Here is a 14763-nt window from a genome sequence, read left to right on the forward strand (position 1 = left end):
AGTGCTGGGATTACAGGCTTGAGCCACTGCGCCCGGCCTGATTTTTGTATTTTTAATAGAGACAGGGTTTTGCCATGTTGGCCAGGTTGGTCACGAACTCTTTTTTTTCTTTTGGGGCAGAGTACTGTGTCGCCCAGGCTGGAGTGCAATGGCGCCATCTCGGCTCACTGCAACCTTCGCCTCCCAGGTTCAAGTAGCTGGGATTACAGGTGTGCGTCACCATGCCCAGCTCATTTTTGTATTTTTAGTAGAGACAGGGTTTCAGCATGTTGGCCAGACTGGTCTGGAACTCCTGACCTCAAGTGATCCTCCCGCCTCGGCCTCTAAAAGTGCTGGGATTACAGGCGTGAGCCACCACGCCTGGCCTGACGTGATTTTTTTTTTTTTTTTTCTGAGATAGACTCTTGCTCTGTCACCCTGGCTGGAGTGCAGTGGCACGATCTCAACTCACTGCAACCTCTGCCTCCGAGATTCAAGTGATTCTTCTGCCTCAGCCTCCTGAGTAGCTGGGACTACAGGTGCCTACCACCATACCCGGCTAATTTTTGTATTTTAGTAGAGCTAGGGTTTCACCATGTTGGCCAAGCTGGTCTGGAACTCCTGACCTCAGGTGATCCACCCACCTCTGCCTCCCAAAGTGATGGGATTACAGGCATGCACCACTGTGCCCGGCCCAATGTGGTGATTTCTAAGTAGGGATCTGAGGGAGTAAGGAGCCAGCCAGTGGCTGTCTGAGGGAGACTGTCCCTGGCAGAGCGAACCGCTAATGCCAGTACCAGGTCCTGGGCCAAACAGAAAGAATCTTGGGCTCTCACTACATATATATATATAACATATATACTTTATATATATAATATATATGCTTTATATGTAACATATATGCTTTATATATTATATATGCTTTATATATGTATAACGTATATACTTTATATATAATATATACTTTATATGTATAACATATACTTTATATATTATATATACTTTATATACGTATAACATACACTTTATATATATAATATGTACTTTATATATGTATTGTAATATGTATGTTGGGTTTTTTTTTGAGATGGGGTCTTGCTCTGTTGCTCAGACTGGAGTGTGGGCTTACGCAATCCTCCTGCCTCAGCCTCCCCAGTAGCTGAGACTACAGGTGCATGACCACCACACTTGGCTAATTTAAAAATTTTTTTGTAGAGACGGGGTGTCACTGTATTGCCCAGACTGGTCTCCAACTCCTGGCCTCAAGCAATCCTCCCACCTCAGCCTTCGAAAGTGCTGGGATCACAGGTGTGAGCCATGGTGCCTTGTCTTCATATTTTGAATAGGCCGAAACAGAACTCCGGAATCCCCTTACCCCTATCCCCACCACCCCACATAGCAGGTTTCTCTCGCTCTGTAGCAACCCACTTACCTCTCTGAAATCATCCCAGGCCTGTTCGGAGTGCACGCAGCCCCATTAGCCTCCCGGTCTTCTCCTGTAACCGGCCCAGCTCCGCCTGAGGGCTTCCACTATTCCCTCCATCTGGAATACCCACCACTCTCTCCCACCCCGGGCTTGGATCTGGCAATACTGTACCAGCCTCAGGGCCTCTGCTGTCCGGCTTTCTGCTCTCAGAGCCTTTGTCACTGGGCTGGGAGCTCCAATATGATAAATCCATAGCCCGGGGCTAGGACCATCAAGGGAACCCAGTAAGTTGGCTCCCGAAAGAGGACTAGAAGCTTCGTTTGCATTGCACGTTATTTAATATTGAGGAAAATATAATTAGCCCGTATCTAAGCATTGGGGTGAGAGCGCTAAAGATTGACCCCACCCACCTCCCACTCCTCACCTCCAGCCATAAGCCACTTCCGGACAAGGCTAAAAATGCGTAAAACAATGCAATTACTCGCCACCTAGCCTTCCCCAAGTTCCACCCTCCGAGCCTCAAGCCCCACGCCCTCCTAAATATCCCCGCCCCCGCTGGGACCCCAAATTGCCTAGAGCTCTGCAATTCAGCTCTTCCCGGCAGCGGGACCGAAAGGGTTAAGCGGAGGCTCCCGGCTCGCTGAGTGACAGCTTGGCCGGCAGCCGGGGAGAGCCGGCCAATCAGGGAGGGCGTACGCGACCCACGTGCGCAAACGGCCTCACGATTGGCCAGCGCCGCCAGATGCCTGCCCACCCCGAGCCCGAACCCACGTGCAGCTACTGCGCCTTCATTGATCCGCTTCGCGGTCCAGGTGGCGGCTGGGTGGGGCCTGGGCGGGACGGGGCGGGGACAGGGCGGGACAAGGCGGGGCCCGATGGGTCAAATGGCCCCCGGTGGGGGAAGGAGGAGTTTCCTCTTGGCCTGAACTTGGCTGACCTCGGCAGCTTCCGCCCTGTGAGGGACGTGAGTTGCCAGGCGTTTTCCTGGGGGTTGGGGGGACTCCAAGATTCCCGGGCCGGGGAAGGGGCTGCAGGGGCGTGGAAGGGCAGGACTGAGGCAAGGAAGGAGCTTGGTGCTGCAGCTGGGATGCAGGTGGCGGGAGGTCGTTTCTTCTGTCGGATGAATTCTGCCTAATGCACCTGGCTAACTCCTATTCATCCTTCAAAACCCCTTTCTAGTGATCTCTCTGCACTTTAGGAAATTGTCTCAAAACTAAGGTTGAGCTTTGGTGACCTTCCCTGTGCTCCCCCATCCCTGACTGCCCCCAGCAGGGAGTGTGTATGTGCACCATCCACCCCAACCTCCTAGGGTTAGGCCTGGGAGGCAGGGCTCAGTTCTTTCTGGGTTCCCGGCCCCACGAATCTGGGCAGCTGGAGGCATTGATAAGTGAGGACGGGACCTAGGGAACGCATGGGGGAACCGCAGGACTGGGGCCCTGGAGACTGACCAAACCGGGAGGTGCACGTGGGGTAAGGAGTGGTTCCCTCCCTGGCACTGCCTTATTTTCTGTCCTTCAAGACCTGCTGTCTGCTTGTTTTAGACTTTGGCTAAAGTCCTGGAGGCTACTGCCTGAAGATGACCTCTAGGGACCACCCTAGCCCCAAGGACCCCCCGAAAGGCACTTCGGTGAGGAGGGCATGGGGTGGGATCAGCCCTCAAGGGAAACCCAGGTCGGCCCAATGAGGTTCTGCCCCTTTCTCATCCTGTATCCACCTGTGACCTGGGCTGGCCTCATCCCGGCCCCGCAGCTGAAGACAATACCAGTCACTGCTACATTCAAGACAGGTGCCAAGGAGCCGTTTTTTTAAAAAAAATTAAGTGTAGGCTGGACACAGTGGCTCACAACTGTGATCTCAACATTTTGGGAGGCCGAGGTAGGAACATCATTTGAGCCCAGCAGTTTGAGACCAGCCTGGACAACATAATGAGACCCCGTCTCTACAAAAAAAAAAAAATTAAACTAAAAGAATCAGCTGGGCCTAGTGACATGGGCCTGCCTGTAGTTGGAGCTACCCAGGAGGCTGAGGCAGAGGCTTTGCTTGAGCCCAAGGAGTTTGAGGCATTGCACTTCAGCCTTGGTGACAAAGTGAGATCCCATCTTTAAAAAAATGTAGCTTCTAATCACATACGTGATAAAAAACACAGGAACACAGCACGTATTTGGTTAATATTTTACAAGCAATCCGGGCTCCCTGTACTTTATGTCCCAGAGATGACCATTGGTAAATTTAGGCTCTCAGGGCTGAGCAAACTTTTTTGTAAAGGGGTCAGATGAGGAATATTTTGTTTTGAGACTTTATGACTATTGTTTTTGAGAGGGAGTCTCACACTGTCACCTCGGCTGGAGTGCAATGGCGCAATCTCAGCTCACCGCAACCTCCGCCTCCCGGGTTCAAGTAATTCTCCTGCCTCACCTCCCGTGTAGCTGGGACTACAGGCACCTGCCACCATGACCACCAATTTTTTTTTTGTATTTTTAGTAGAGATGGGGTTTCACCATGTTGGCCAGGCTGGTCTTGAGCTCCTGACCTCGTGATCTGCCTGCCTCAGCCTCCCAAAGTGCTGGGATTACAGGCGTGAGCCACTGCACCTAGCCAAGAGACTTTATTTTATTGAGTCTTGCTCTTGTCACCCAGGCTGGAGTGCAGTGGCACGATCTTGGCTCACTGCAACCTCCACCTCCCAGGTTCAAATGATTCTCCTGCCTCAACCTCCCGAGTAGCTGGGATTACAGGTGTGTGCCACCATGCCCGGCTAATTTTTGTATTTTTAGTAGAGACAGGGTTTTGCTGAGTTGCCTCGACTTGTCTCAAACTCCTGACCTCAGGTGATCTGCTGACCTCGGCCTCCCAAAGTGCTGGGATTACAGCCGTGAGCCACCTTGCCTGGCCTTTTATTTTTAAAAATATTTTGTGCTTCTATTTTCATCACAAGAATGTGGTGAATATTTTAGACTTTAGGCCAACGTGCAAAATGGAAGATGCTCTTTTAGGTACTGAAATAAGAGAGGCCGGGCACAGTGGTTCATGCCTGTAATTCTAGCACTTTGGGAGGCCGAGGCGGGTGGATCACGAGGTCAGGAGGTTGAGATCAGCCTGGCCGAGATGGTGAAACCCCATCTCTACTAAAAATACAAAAATTAGCCAGGCATGGTGGGAGGCGTCTGTAATCCCAGCTACTCGGAAGGCTGAGGCAGGAGAATCACTTGAACCTGGGAGGCAGATGTTGCAGTGAGCTGAGATTGTGCCCCTGCACTCTAGCCTAGGTGACAGCAAGACTTGGTTTCAAAAAAAAAAAAAAAACCACAATTACTTTTGCACCAACCTAATACCTATACTCTGGTTGAGATGGAGACCTGGGGTCTTGAGTGTTTGGGGCATTGTAAGTTTTTTTGTTTGGTTTTTTTGTTTTGAGATAGAGTCTCGCTCTGTCACCCAGGCTGGAGTGCAGTGGCACGATATGGGCTCACTGCAAGCTCCGCCTCCCGGTTTCACGCCATTCTCCTGCCTCAGCCTCCCGAGTAGTTGGGACTACAGGTGCCCGCCACCTCGCCTGGCTAGTTTTTTGTATTTTTTTTTTTTTTTAGTAGAGACAGGGTTTCACCATGTTAGCCAGGATGGTCTCGATCTCCTGACCTCGTGATCCACCCGTCTCAGCCTCCCAAAGTGCTGGGATTACAGGCGTGAGCCACCCGTGCCAGGCCAGGGCATTGTAAGTTTTATGTAACCTTGCTTTGACCTTTCCAGCCCCATCCTGGAATCTCGAACTCTGAGAGCTCTCCACCACTGAATTATCAAGGCATTCTAAATCGGCTCAAGCAATTCCCCAGGTGAGAGCAATTCCAGGGGCTGGCGGTCCCACGCTGGGAAGGGGTCCCACCTGGCCTCTCTCCTTGGGGTCCTAGTGAGTGGTCTAGAAACTGCTGGCCCAAGAGACAGGCTCAGGAACAGGAAGCCATGCAGATACCCAGCATGGAGAACCCAGCAATACCCATCCCAGCTTTTGTTTAATATGTTGATTTTCCTGTGCGACATGGATTTGTTGGCATTCAATTTTATTGTTGAAAAATACTGCAATGGCTGGGTGTGGTGGCTCACACCTGCAATCCCAGTACTTTGGGAGGCAGAGGCGGGCGGATCACTTGAGGTCAGGAGCTCCAGATCAACCTGGCCAACATGGTGAAAGCCCGTCTCTACAAAAAATACAAAAATTAGCCAGGCGTGGTGGCGGGTGCCTGTAATCCCAGCTGAGGCAGGAGAATCTCTTGAACCCAGGAGGCGGAGGATTGCAGTGAGCCGGGGTCACACCGCTGCACTCCAGCCTAGGCTACAGAGTGAGACTCCGTCTCAAAAAAAAAAAAAAAAACACTGCATGGGCTGGGTGCAATGGTTTGTACCTGTAATCCCAGCACTTTGGGAGGCAGATGCAGGAGGATCGCTTGAGCCCGGAGTTTAATACCGGCCTTGGCAACATAGTGAGGCAGCATCTCTTAAAAAATAAAAATCTGAATGTGGTGGTGCATACCTGTAGTCCCAGCTACTCAGGAGACTGAGGCAGGAGAATCATCTGAGCCCAGGAGTTGGAGGCTGCAGTGAGCCATGATTGTACCACTGCACCCTCGCCCGAGCAACAGGGTGAGATTCTGTTTCAAAAAAAGAAATTGAAGAAAGTGGCAGGGTGGGGCGCGGTGGCTCATGCCTGTAATCCCAGCACTTTGGGAGTCCAAGGTGGGCAATCACCTGGGGTCAGGAGTTTGAGACCAGCCTAGCCACCATGGTGAAACACTTTCACCATTAAAAATAAAAAATTAGCTGGGCGTGGTGGTGGGTGTCTGTAATCCCAGCTACTCGGGAGGCTGAGGTGGGAGAATCTCTTGAACCCGGGAGGCGGAAGTTGCAGTGAGCCGAGACCGTGCCACTACACTCTATCTAGCCTGAGTGACAAGAGAGACTGTCTCAAAAAAAAAAAAAAAAAAAAAGAAAAAGAAAAGAATATACTGCATTAAAATCTTTATTGAACTTCTTGACACTGCCTTAAATTTGGCTTCGGGAGCCAATGCCTTCCAGCTTCGTTGAGACCCTCCCTAGGGGTTGAGGGCGGGGCTTACTCTGGGGAAGGGGTCCTGAAGTCACAGGTCTTCCAGCCTCTCCTCTTTCCCCCTCAGGTTTTCTCCTCATTTTGCTGCGGAATTGGAGAGCATTTACTACTCGGTGAGCCAGACCCAGGCAGCCCCAATCAAGGAGGGCCCCACTGGGACAAGCCAAAGCAGTGGTTTCACAGCCCTGCCTCCTGAGTGCCCTAGAGAGGCTCTTTTCAGCCAGGCACTGTGCCTCACGCCTGTAATCCCAGCACTTTGGGAGGCCAAGGCATGTGGATCACCTGAGGTCAAGAGTTTGAGACCAGCCTGGCCAACATGGTAGAGCCCCTGTCTGTACTAAAAATACAAAAATTAGCCGGGCATGGTGGTGGGTGCCTGTAATACCGGCTACTCGGGAAGATGAGGCAGGAGAATCGTTTGAGCCCGGGAGGCAGAGGTTGCAGTGAACTGAGATCACACTGTACTCCAGCCCAGGCGACAGAGCAAGATTCCCTCTCAGAAAAAAAAGTAGGGACCATACATCAGCGTAGTATGAAAGTAAAAGAGAAAACAAGGTGAAAACAAAAATTTTTTTAAGGTGGGGGCAGGGGGTGGAGTAGGGACCAGAGAGGTAGAGCAACTTGCCCAGGGTCACACAGCATTCACACCCAGACCACCTCCTGATGGGATCCCTGTTTTCCCTTTGCAGCTGCACAAGATCCAGCAGGATGTGGCAGAACATCACAAGCAGGTGGGTGACCAGGAGCTCAGGGGTGCGGCTGTCCCTCCGTGAAAGGCATGAGAAAGGACAGAGGTGGGGCCAGGCACAGTGGTTCATGCCTGTAATCCCAGCCCTTTGGGAGGCTGAGGAGGGCAGATCACTTGAGGTCAGGAGTTTGAGACCAGCCTGGCCAACATGATGAAACCCCATCTCTACTAAAAATACAAAAATTAGCCGGGTGTGGTGGTGGGCACCTCTAGTCCCAGACACTTGGGAGGCTAAGGCAGGAGAATAGCTTGAACCCGGAAGGTGGCGATTGCAGTGAGGCGAGATTGTGGCACTGCACTCCAGCCTGGGTGACTGAGCGAGACTCTGTCTCAAAAAAAAAAAAAAAGAGGCGATGGTGAAGACAGGGAGGGGACAGGGGCAGGTCATGCAGAGCCTTGTGAGCCATGGGAAGGACTTGGGCTTTGACCCCAAGGGAGGTGGGAGCCACAGGGGACTGCTGGCAGAGGAGGGACATACCCTGACTTGGAATCCCCTATGATATTAGCGGAGGCCCCATATCTTGGGGAGCACCTCCAGTCCTGTCTGAGCTGTTTCCAAGAGAGGGTCAGTCCTGCTCCTTCCGCTCCCTGGGCCCCTGCACGACCTAGATGCCGGTCAGTTGCTTTGGATAGAGAGAGCCTGTGATGGGGCAGGCACCCGCTGTGTTCCTCTGCGTGTCTGAGTGTTCAATGAGGGGCCATAGCACATGGGAGCGAGGGGAGCTCTGCATGGGGAGGGGGGGTGCCCAGGCTCCCACCTGCCAACCCAGGGTGCCTGGTCCAAGCTGAAGTACGCCTTCCAGCCCTGCCCGTCCTCCCGCCACCTGGCCTTTTCTCCCAGGCACTGGCAGGATTTTCCGCCTGTGCCAGATGTAACTGGCAGGGGCCCAGGGCCGTGTCTGCAACTTAGCAGGGCCTGGGAGGAGAGGGGGGCAGCGGAGGGAACAGGGTGAGGGGGGCCAGGAAGCAACCAAAACATGGTTATTCATTCAACAGATATTTATCCGTCACCTCCTTGCCAAATACTATTGTAGAAGCCAGCAAAATAGCAAAGAACAACGCAGAGCTTTCCACCCTTGGGGCGAGTGGAGCCTGGTAGATGGAGTGTTAGAGGGTGAGGACTGGGCAAGGTGGGGGGTGGAAGAGAGCAGCCCCCAGGGGACTGGGGAGGCCAGGGTGGGTGAGGGTTGCAATTCAGGGTGGTTGGGGAAGGCATGCGAGAAGGTGATATCTGAGCGGACGCTTAAAGGACATCAAAGAGGAAGTGTGGCTGTCTGGGATGGGAGGGGTATCTCAGGCAGAGGGCACAGCCTGTGCAAAGGCCCTGAGGCAGGACGGCGCCTGTCGTGTTGGTGCTGAAGGCACTGCGAGGGGACCCGAGTGGCTGGAGCAGAGAGAAGGAGGAGGGGAGGGCAGGCCACACGGTGCCCTGTGAGCTTCAGGGAGGACTTGGACTTGAACCCTAAGGGAGGGAGGTGGGAACCATGGAGGGCTGCAGACAGAGGACAGGCGCTGGCTACTGTGGAGAGGACAGAAGGGGAGGGATGAGGACAGAAGCCCGGGAACCAGTTAGGACAGTCCAGGTGTGGAATGCTGGTTGCTTAGTGATGAGAAATAATTGAATAATTGCGGACGCGTTTTGGGAGGAACCTGACCACAACTGCCGAGCGTCGGGATACGCACTTAGGATGGCGCCAGACCCAGGAGGGTCCTTGCCTAGCCCCCACTGCAGGAGGCCCCAGGATCCCTGGCAGCCCAGTCTGGCATGTGGTCCGGGGCAGCCCGCTTCCCCCACCCCCTGCTTCCAGTTCCGGGCTTTCCCAGCAGCCTCCTTGCTGTGCTTTTAAAATCCCCATCAGCGCACAGCCCCCTCCTCTGCCAGCCCGCCTGCCACTCTCCCCCGGGAGGACCTGCTAGCAGGCAGAAGGGAGCCACACTTTTCATGCTGAGCGCATTAAAGTGCCGGTAAATTGCGCATTAACGAGGCGGGGTGAATTGGAGAGGGCTCCCCTGGGCTTTGCTGCTGCTGGGCGGGCTCAGCTGGGAAATCCATCACTGGCTGCCCCAGCAGACAGCTGCCTGGAGCGCCCCGCAGGGCTCCGATGGAGGATCTCCCCTCCCCGCCCCTCCCTCCGCCTTCCTACTAAGGAAACAGACAGGTAGCCTGTTTGTAGAAAAAACTTAGGGGATCACTCACCTTGCTTTCTTTTTTTGTGGTTGTTTTGACGGATCAGGCTCTGGCTCCCAGGCTGGAGTGCAGTGGCAGGATCTCAGCTCACTGCAACCTCTGCCTCCTGGGTTCTACCCATTCTCCTGCCTCAGTCTCCCTAGTAGCTGGGATTACAGGCATGGGCCACCACACCTGGCTAACTTTTATGTTTTTAGTAGAGACAGGGTTTTTCCATGTTGGCCAGGCTGGTCTCGAACTCCTGACCTCAGGTGATCCGCCCGCCTCAGCCTCTCAAAGTGCTGGAATTACAGGTGTGAGCCATTGCACCTGGTGAGTTTCTTTATACTTTGAACATGGCTACGAGACATTTCATATGCATGACTATATTAATATATGATTCCAATTATATGTGTACTGGATGGTGTTGATCTAGATTTTATTGTTTACTGGGAAACTACATTTAAATTTGAGATTGGCAGTGGTCAGATGACTTGATTATTGTTGTTTGTTCGTTTTAAATAAAAAACACCAGACTGGGTGCGGTGGCTCACACCTGTAATCCAAGCACTTTGGGAGGCTGAGGTGGGCGGATCACCTGAGGTCAGGAGTTTGAGACCAGCCTGGTCAACATGGAGAAACCTCGTCTCTACTAAAAATATAAAATTAGCTGGGCATGGTGGCGGGTGCCTGCAATCCCAGCTACTTGTGAGGCTGAGGCAGGAGAATTGCTTTAACCCAGGAGGCAGAGGTTACAGTGAGCAGAGATCGCACCTCTGCACTCCAGGGTTAAAGCAATTCTCCTGCCTCAGCCTCACAAGTAGCTGGGATTGCAGGCACCCGCCACCATGCCCAGCTAATTTTATACTGTTAGTAAAGACGATGCCAAAGTTTAAGCAAATGCTGTTTTGCTGCCTGAAGCCTTTTTTTTGTTTTTTTTGAGACAAAGTCGCTCTGTTGCCCAGGCTGGAGTGCAGTGGCGCGATCTCAGCTCACTGCAAGCTCCACCTCCCGGGTTCACGCCATTCTCCTGCCTCAGCCTCCCGAGTAGCTGGGACTACAGGTGCCCGCCACCAAGCCTGGCTAAATTTTTTTTTTGTATTTTTTAGTTGAGACGGGGTTTCACCCACTGTGCCTGGCCTGCTTGAAGCTATTTTAAGCAAAGGGTGGTGGTGGGCAGGTTTTCTTTTTAAAACATCCCAAAAAGGGATTACAGGCACGGTGGCTCACACCTGCAATCCCAGCACTTTGGGAGACCAAGGCAGGAGAATCATCTGAGCTCAGGAGTTCAAGACCAGCCTAGCCAACATGGTGAAACCCTGGCTCTACTTAAAAATACAAAAATCAGCCGGGCACGGTGGCTCACACCTGTAAACCCAGCACTTCGGGAGGCTGAGGCAGGCAGATCATGAGGTCAGGAGATTGAACGGTCAGTGAAACCCTGTCTCTACTGAAAATACAAAAAATTAGCCAGGCGTAGAAGGGACTGTGAGTCCAGCTACTCGGGAGGCTGAGGCAGAATTGCCAAATCCCAGAGGTGGAGCTTGTGGCGTGAGTCGCAGATCACACTGCTGCACTCCAGTCTGGTGACAGAGCAAGACTCCACCTCAAAAAAAATCAGCTCGGTGGTGGCACACACCTGTAATCCCAGCTACTTAAAGTGTCTGAGGCAGGAGAACTGCTTGAACCTGGGAGACAGATATCGAGATCACATCACTGTACTCCTGCCTGGGCTGGCGCCAACAGGAGTGAGACTCTGTGTCAGCCCTTTTTTTTTTTGAGACTGAGTCTTGCTCTGTTGTCGCTTCAGGTTGAGGTGCAGTGGCGCCGATCTCGCTCACTGCAGCTTCCTGCCTCCCTGGTTCACGCTTTATTCTCCTGTCTCAGCCTCCCTGAGTAGCTGGGATCAGCATGCCACCACCAAGGGCCTCGCTAATTTTTTTTTTGTATTTTTAGTAGAGACGGGGTTTCACCAAGGGTCTCATCTCTCCTGACCTTGTGATCCGGCCCGCCGCCTCCCAGCTGGGATTGCATGTGAGCCACCGGCTACCAAGCAGACTCAGTCTTAAAAAGAAGAAAAAAAAAAGTCCCGGCATGGTGGTCAAAGCCCATAACCCCAGCACTTTAGGGAGGCCGAGATGTTTGGATCACTTAGGTCAGGAGATCACACTATCCTGGCTAACACGAAACCCCATCTCTAGCTAAAAAATACAGCCGGCGCTGTAAGGCTCAAGCCTGTAATCCCAGCACTCTGGGAGGCCGACGGGTGGATCACGAGGTCAGATTCTGACCATCCTGGCTTAATACGTGAAACTCCGCCTCACCAAAATAAGCAAAACCAGCCGGGCGCAGGTGGCGGGCTCTGTAGCCCAGCTACTCGGGAGGCTGAGGCAGAGAATGGCCTAAACCCGGGAGGCAGAGCTTGCAGTGAGCTGAGATCTGGCCACTGCACTCAGGCCTGGGCCACAGAGCTAATTCTGTCTCAAAAAAAAAAAAGATATATGCTGGTGTGGGTAGTCATGCCAAGTGGTTTACACCTTACATCCCAGCACTTTGGGAGGCAAAGGTGGGAGGATCACTTGAGGCCAGGAATTCAAGACCAGCTTGGGCAATATAATGAGACCCCCGTTTCTACAAAAAATGTATTTAAATTAGCTGAGCATGGTGGTGCACACCTGTAACCCCAGCTACTCAGGAGCTGAGCAGGAGGGATGGGAGGATCACTTGAGCCCGGGAGGTTGAGAGTACAGTGAGCTGTCATCGCTCCACTGCACTCCAGCCTGGGTGTCAGAGTGAGATCTTAGCTCCAAAAAAAGTAGATGAAGGCCGGGGGTAGTGGCTTACACCTGTAATCCCAGCACTTAGTGAGACTGAGATGGGCAGATCACTTGAGGACAGGAGTTCAAGACCAGCCTGGCCAACATGGTGAAACCCATCTTTTTTTTTTTTTTTTTTTTTGAGACGGGGGCTCGCTCTGTCGCCCCGGCTGGAGGGCGGTGGCCGGATCTCAGCTCACTGCAAGCTCCGCCTCCCGGGTTCACGCCATTCTCCTGCCTCAGCCTCCCGAGTAGCTGGGACTACAGGCGCCCGCCACCTCGCCCGGCTAATTTTTTGTATTTTTAGTAGAGACGGGGTTTCACCGTGTTAGCCCGGATGGTCTTGATATCCTGACCTCGTGATCCGCCCGTCTCGGCCTCCCAAAGTGCTGGGATTACAGGCTTGAGCCACCGCGCCCGGCCGTGAAACCCATCTTTACTAAAAATAAAAAAATTAGCTGGGCGTGGTGGTGGGCACCTGTAATCCCAGCTACTCAGGAGGCTGAGGCAAGAGACTCACTTGAACCTGGGAGGCGGAGGTTGCAGTGAGCCGAGATGGTGCCACTGCATTCCTGCCTGGGCAACGCAGTGAGACTCGGTCTCAAAAAAAGAAAAAAGTAGATGCGATAACCTCCTTTTGACAGGTGGGGATAACCATGCTGTAGGGTTGCAAACCCTTAACTGCAACAACGTTTAACTGTTTTGCTGCCAACCTCCCTCTAGATAGGAAACTTCTTACAGATTGTGGAGAGCTGCAGCCAGGGTGTCCAGTCTGAGCAGGTGGGTGTCTGGGTCTTCGAGGAGGGGAGGGGACAGGCTTGGGTGAAGGTACATCCTCAAAGCTGTCACCACCTCGTTCCTGCCGGGCCAGGTCTCCCCTGCTGAACCAGTCAGCCCTGGGATGCCCCGGCAGGCAGAGGACAAGACCCCGCAGGAGTCAAGCTTTGAGGACATCATGGCCACCAGGTCCTCCGACTGGCTCCGGCGGCCTCTGGAGGCGGACGACCAGCCGGAGACCCAGCTGTTCTGGGACAAGGAGCCTTGGTTTTGGCACGACACTCTGACAGAGCAACTCTGGCGGATTTTTGCCGGCGTCCGAGATGAGAAGGCAAAGCCCAGAGACAGACGTGAGTGTCCCCGAGGCTGAGAGGGAAGGGGTGGCCGCAGGCTGCATCCTGGGGCTGTGCAGTGAACCCTGCTGTTCTCTCTCTGTCCCCCTCCTCCTCTCCGTTGTCATAGAGACAGAGCAGGCACCAGGCCTGGTGAGTAAACAACCTTGGCCCTACCCGCAGGGGTGGGCTGCCAGGCAGACAGTTGGGCTCCTCCAGGTCAAGGCACCTGAGGTTCCTGTGCAATTTGCCTTCCTTCCATCCTGCCCCTCGAGTCGCCCGGGGCGGGGGGCACTTGGGTGATCCAGGAGGCTATACTGGAGCAGCCTAGGACCCACAGCCCAGGGCTTCCAGGACCCTATACCCTGACACCTTCTCTGCAACTCTGCCTGGACCCGGAGATGGGACCCCAGGCAGTTGACAAGCCCTGTGCACGCTGCCCAGGAATCCCTGAGGGTTTCCGGTCCTAACAGGCCTAATGAGACTTTTCCATTTCCCAGGGGCAGGAAAGCAAGACGCCGGAATCCTGTGACCCAGGAGCGGACCCGTGTCCCGAAGATGCCTCCAGTAATCCCAGCGGGCAAGGGCCGACAGACTCCAGGCGGGATGGGGTCGGGGGCAGCCTGCGCTTAGGAGCCAATGCAAGTCGCTTAGTCCCTCTTGTCTCCCGACTAGCCCCCAGGCCACCTGAGACCTCCTCCAGCCCCACCAATGGTTCCCAAGACAGGAACACAAGGTGTCGTGTGGTCCAGGTGAGACCCAGGCCCGAGCTGGTAGCCCAGCATGAAGGCGGCCCAGGTGGGGTAGAGGAGGTGGACACAGATGTGTGGGGAGCCTGGGGGCAACTGTGATCTCCCCCACCTACAGGAGCCTCCAGGAAGAGCCTCTCCGTTTCTACAGTCCATGTAAGTGTCTGCACTGTTTGCTTTTGGGCGGGGTGAGGGTCAGCGGGAATTCCTTCCTGTCTATACCTCTGTCCCCGGCACATAGAGGGGAACAGAGGTGTCATACTTTCTTCCCCCTTTCCCATCACTACTCTGCCATCCTCTCCAACAGCAGCTGCAGAGGCTGGGTAGAAAAGTGCAGTGTTAGGCCAGGCACGGTGGCTCATGCCTGTAATCCCAGCACTTTGGGAGGCCAAGGTGGGCGGATCACAAGGTCAGGAGATCGAGACCATCCTGGCTAACACGGTGAAACCCCGTCTCTACTAAAAATCCAAAAACTTAGCCGGGCGTGGTGGCGGGCGCCTGTAGTCCCAGCTACTTGGGAGGCTGAGACAGAAGAATGGGGTGAACCTGGGAGGCGGAGCTTGCAGTGAGCTGAGATAACCCCTACTGCATTCCAGCCTGGGTGACAGAGCGAGATTCCATCTCAAAAAAAAGTTCATTGTTAGGTTCACAGGATTGTCGCCCCAATACCG

General features: G+C 53.7%; 1 protein-coding gene across 2 annotated transcripts in view; it reads left to right on the plus strand.

The window, feature by feature from the left end:
• The first annotated feature begins 2287 nt into the window (after positions 1 to 2287).
• The window catches only part of TLE6 (TLE family member 6, subcortical maternal complex member), an 18063-nt gene continuing 5587 nt past the window's right edge, over positions 2288 to 14763 (plus strand). Inside the window, exons 1-11 of one of the 2 annotated variants that reach the window (XM_009193124.2) lie at positions 2288 to 2369; positions 2947 to 3032; positions 5153 to 5235; positions 6571 to 6616; positions 7193 to 7234; positions 12958 to 13014; positions 13106 to 13361; positions 13474 to 13496; positions 13844 to 13910; positions 14019 to 14095; positions 14211 to 14248. In XM_009193124.2, the coding sequence (XP_009191388.1) occupies positions 2982 to 3032; positions 5153 to 5235; positions 6571 to 6616; positions 7193 to 7234; positions 12958 to 13014; positions 13106 to 13361; positions 13474 to 13496; positions 13844 to 13910; positions 14019 to 14095; positions 14211 to 14248 (740 nt within the window). In that variant the 5' untranslated portion in view covers positions 2288 to 2369; positions 2947 to 2981. Of the gene's footprint in view, positions 2370 to 2946; positions 3033 to 5152; positions 5236 to 6570; positions 6617 to 7192; positions 7235 to 12957; positions 13015 to 13105; positions 13362 to 13473; positions 13497 to 13843; positions 14096 to 14210; positions 14249 to 14763 lie in introns of both variants that reach the window. The other variant, XM_009193121.2, reaches the window with a different exon arrangement.

Source organism: Papio anubis, chromosome 20, assembly GCF_008728515.1.
Source record: "Papio anubis isolate 15944 chromosome 20, Panubis1.0, whole genome shotgun sequence".
NCBI lineage: Eukaryota > Metazoa > Chordata > Mammalia > Primates > Cercopithecidae > Papio > Papio anubis.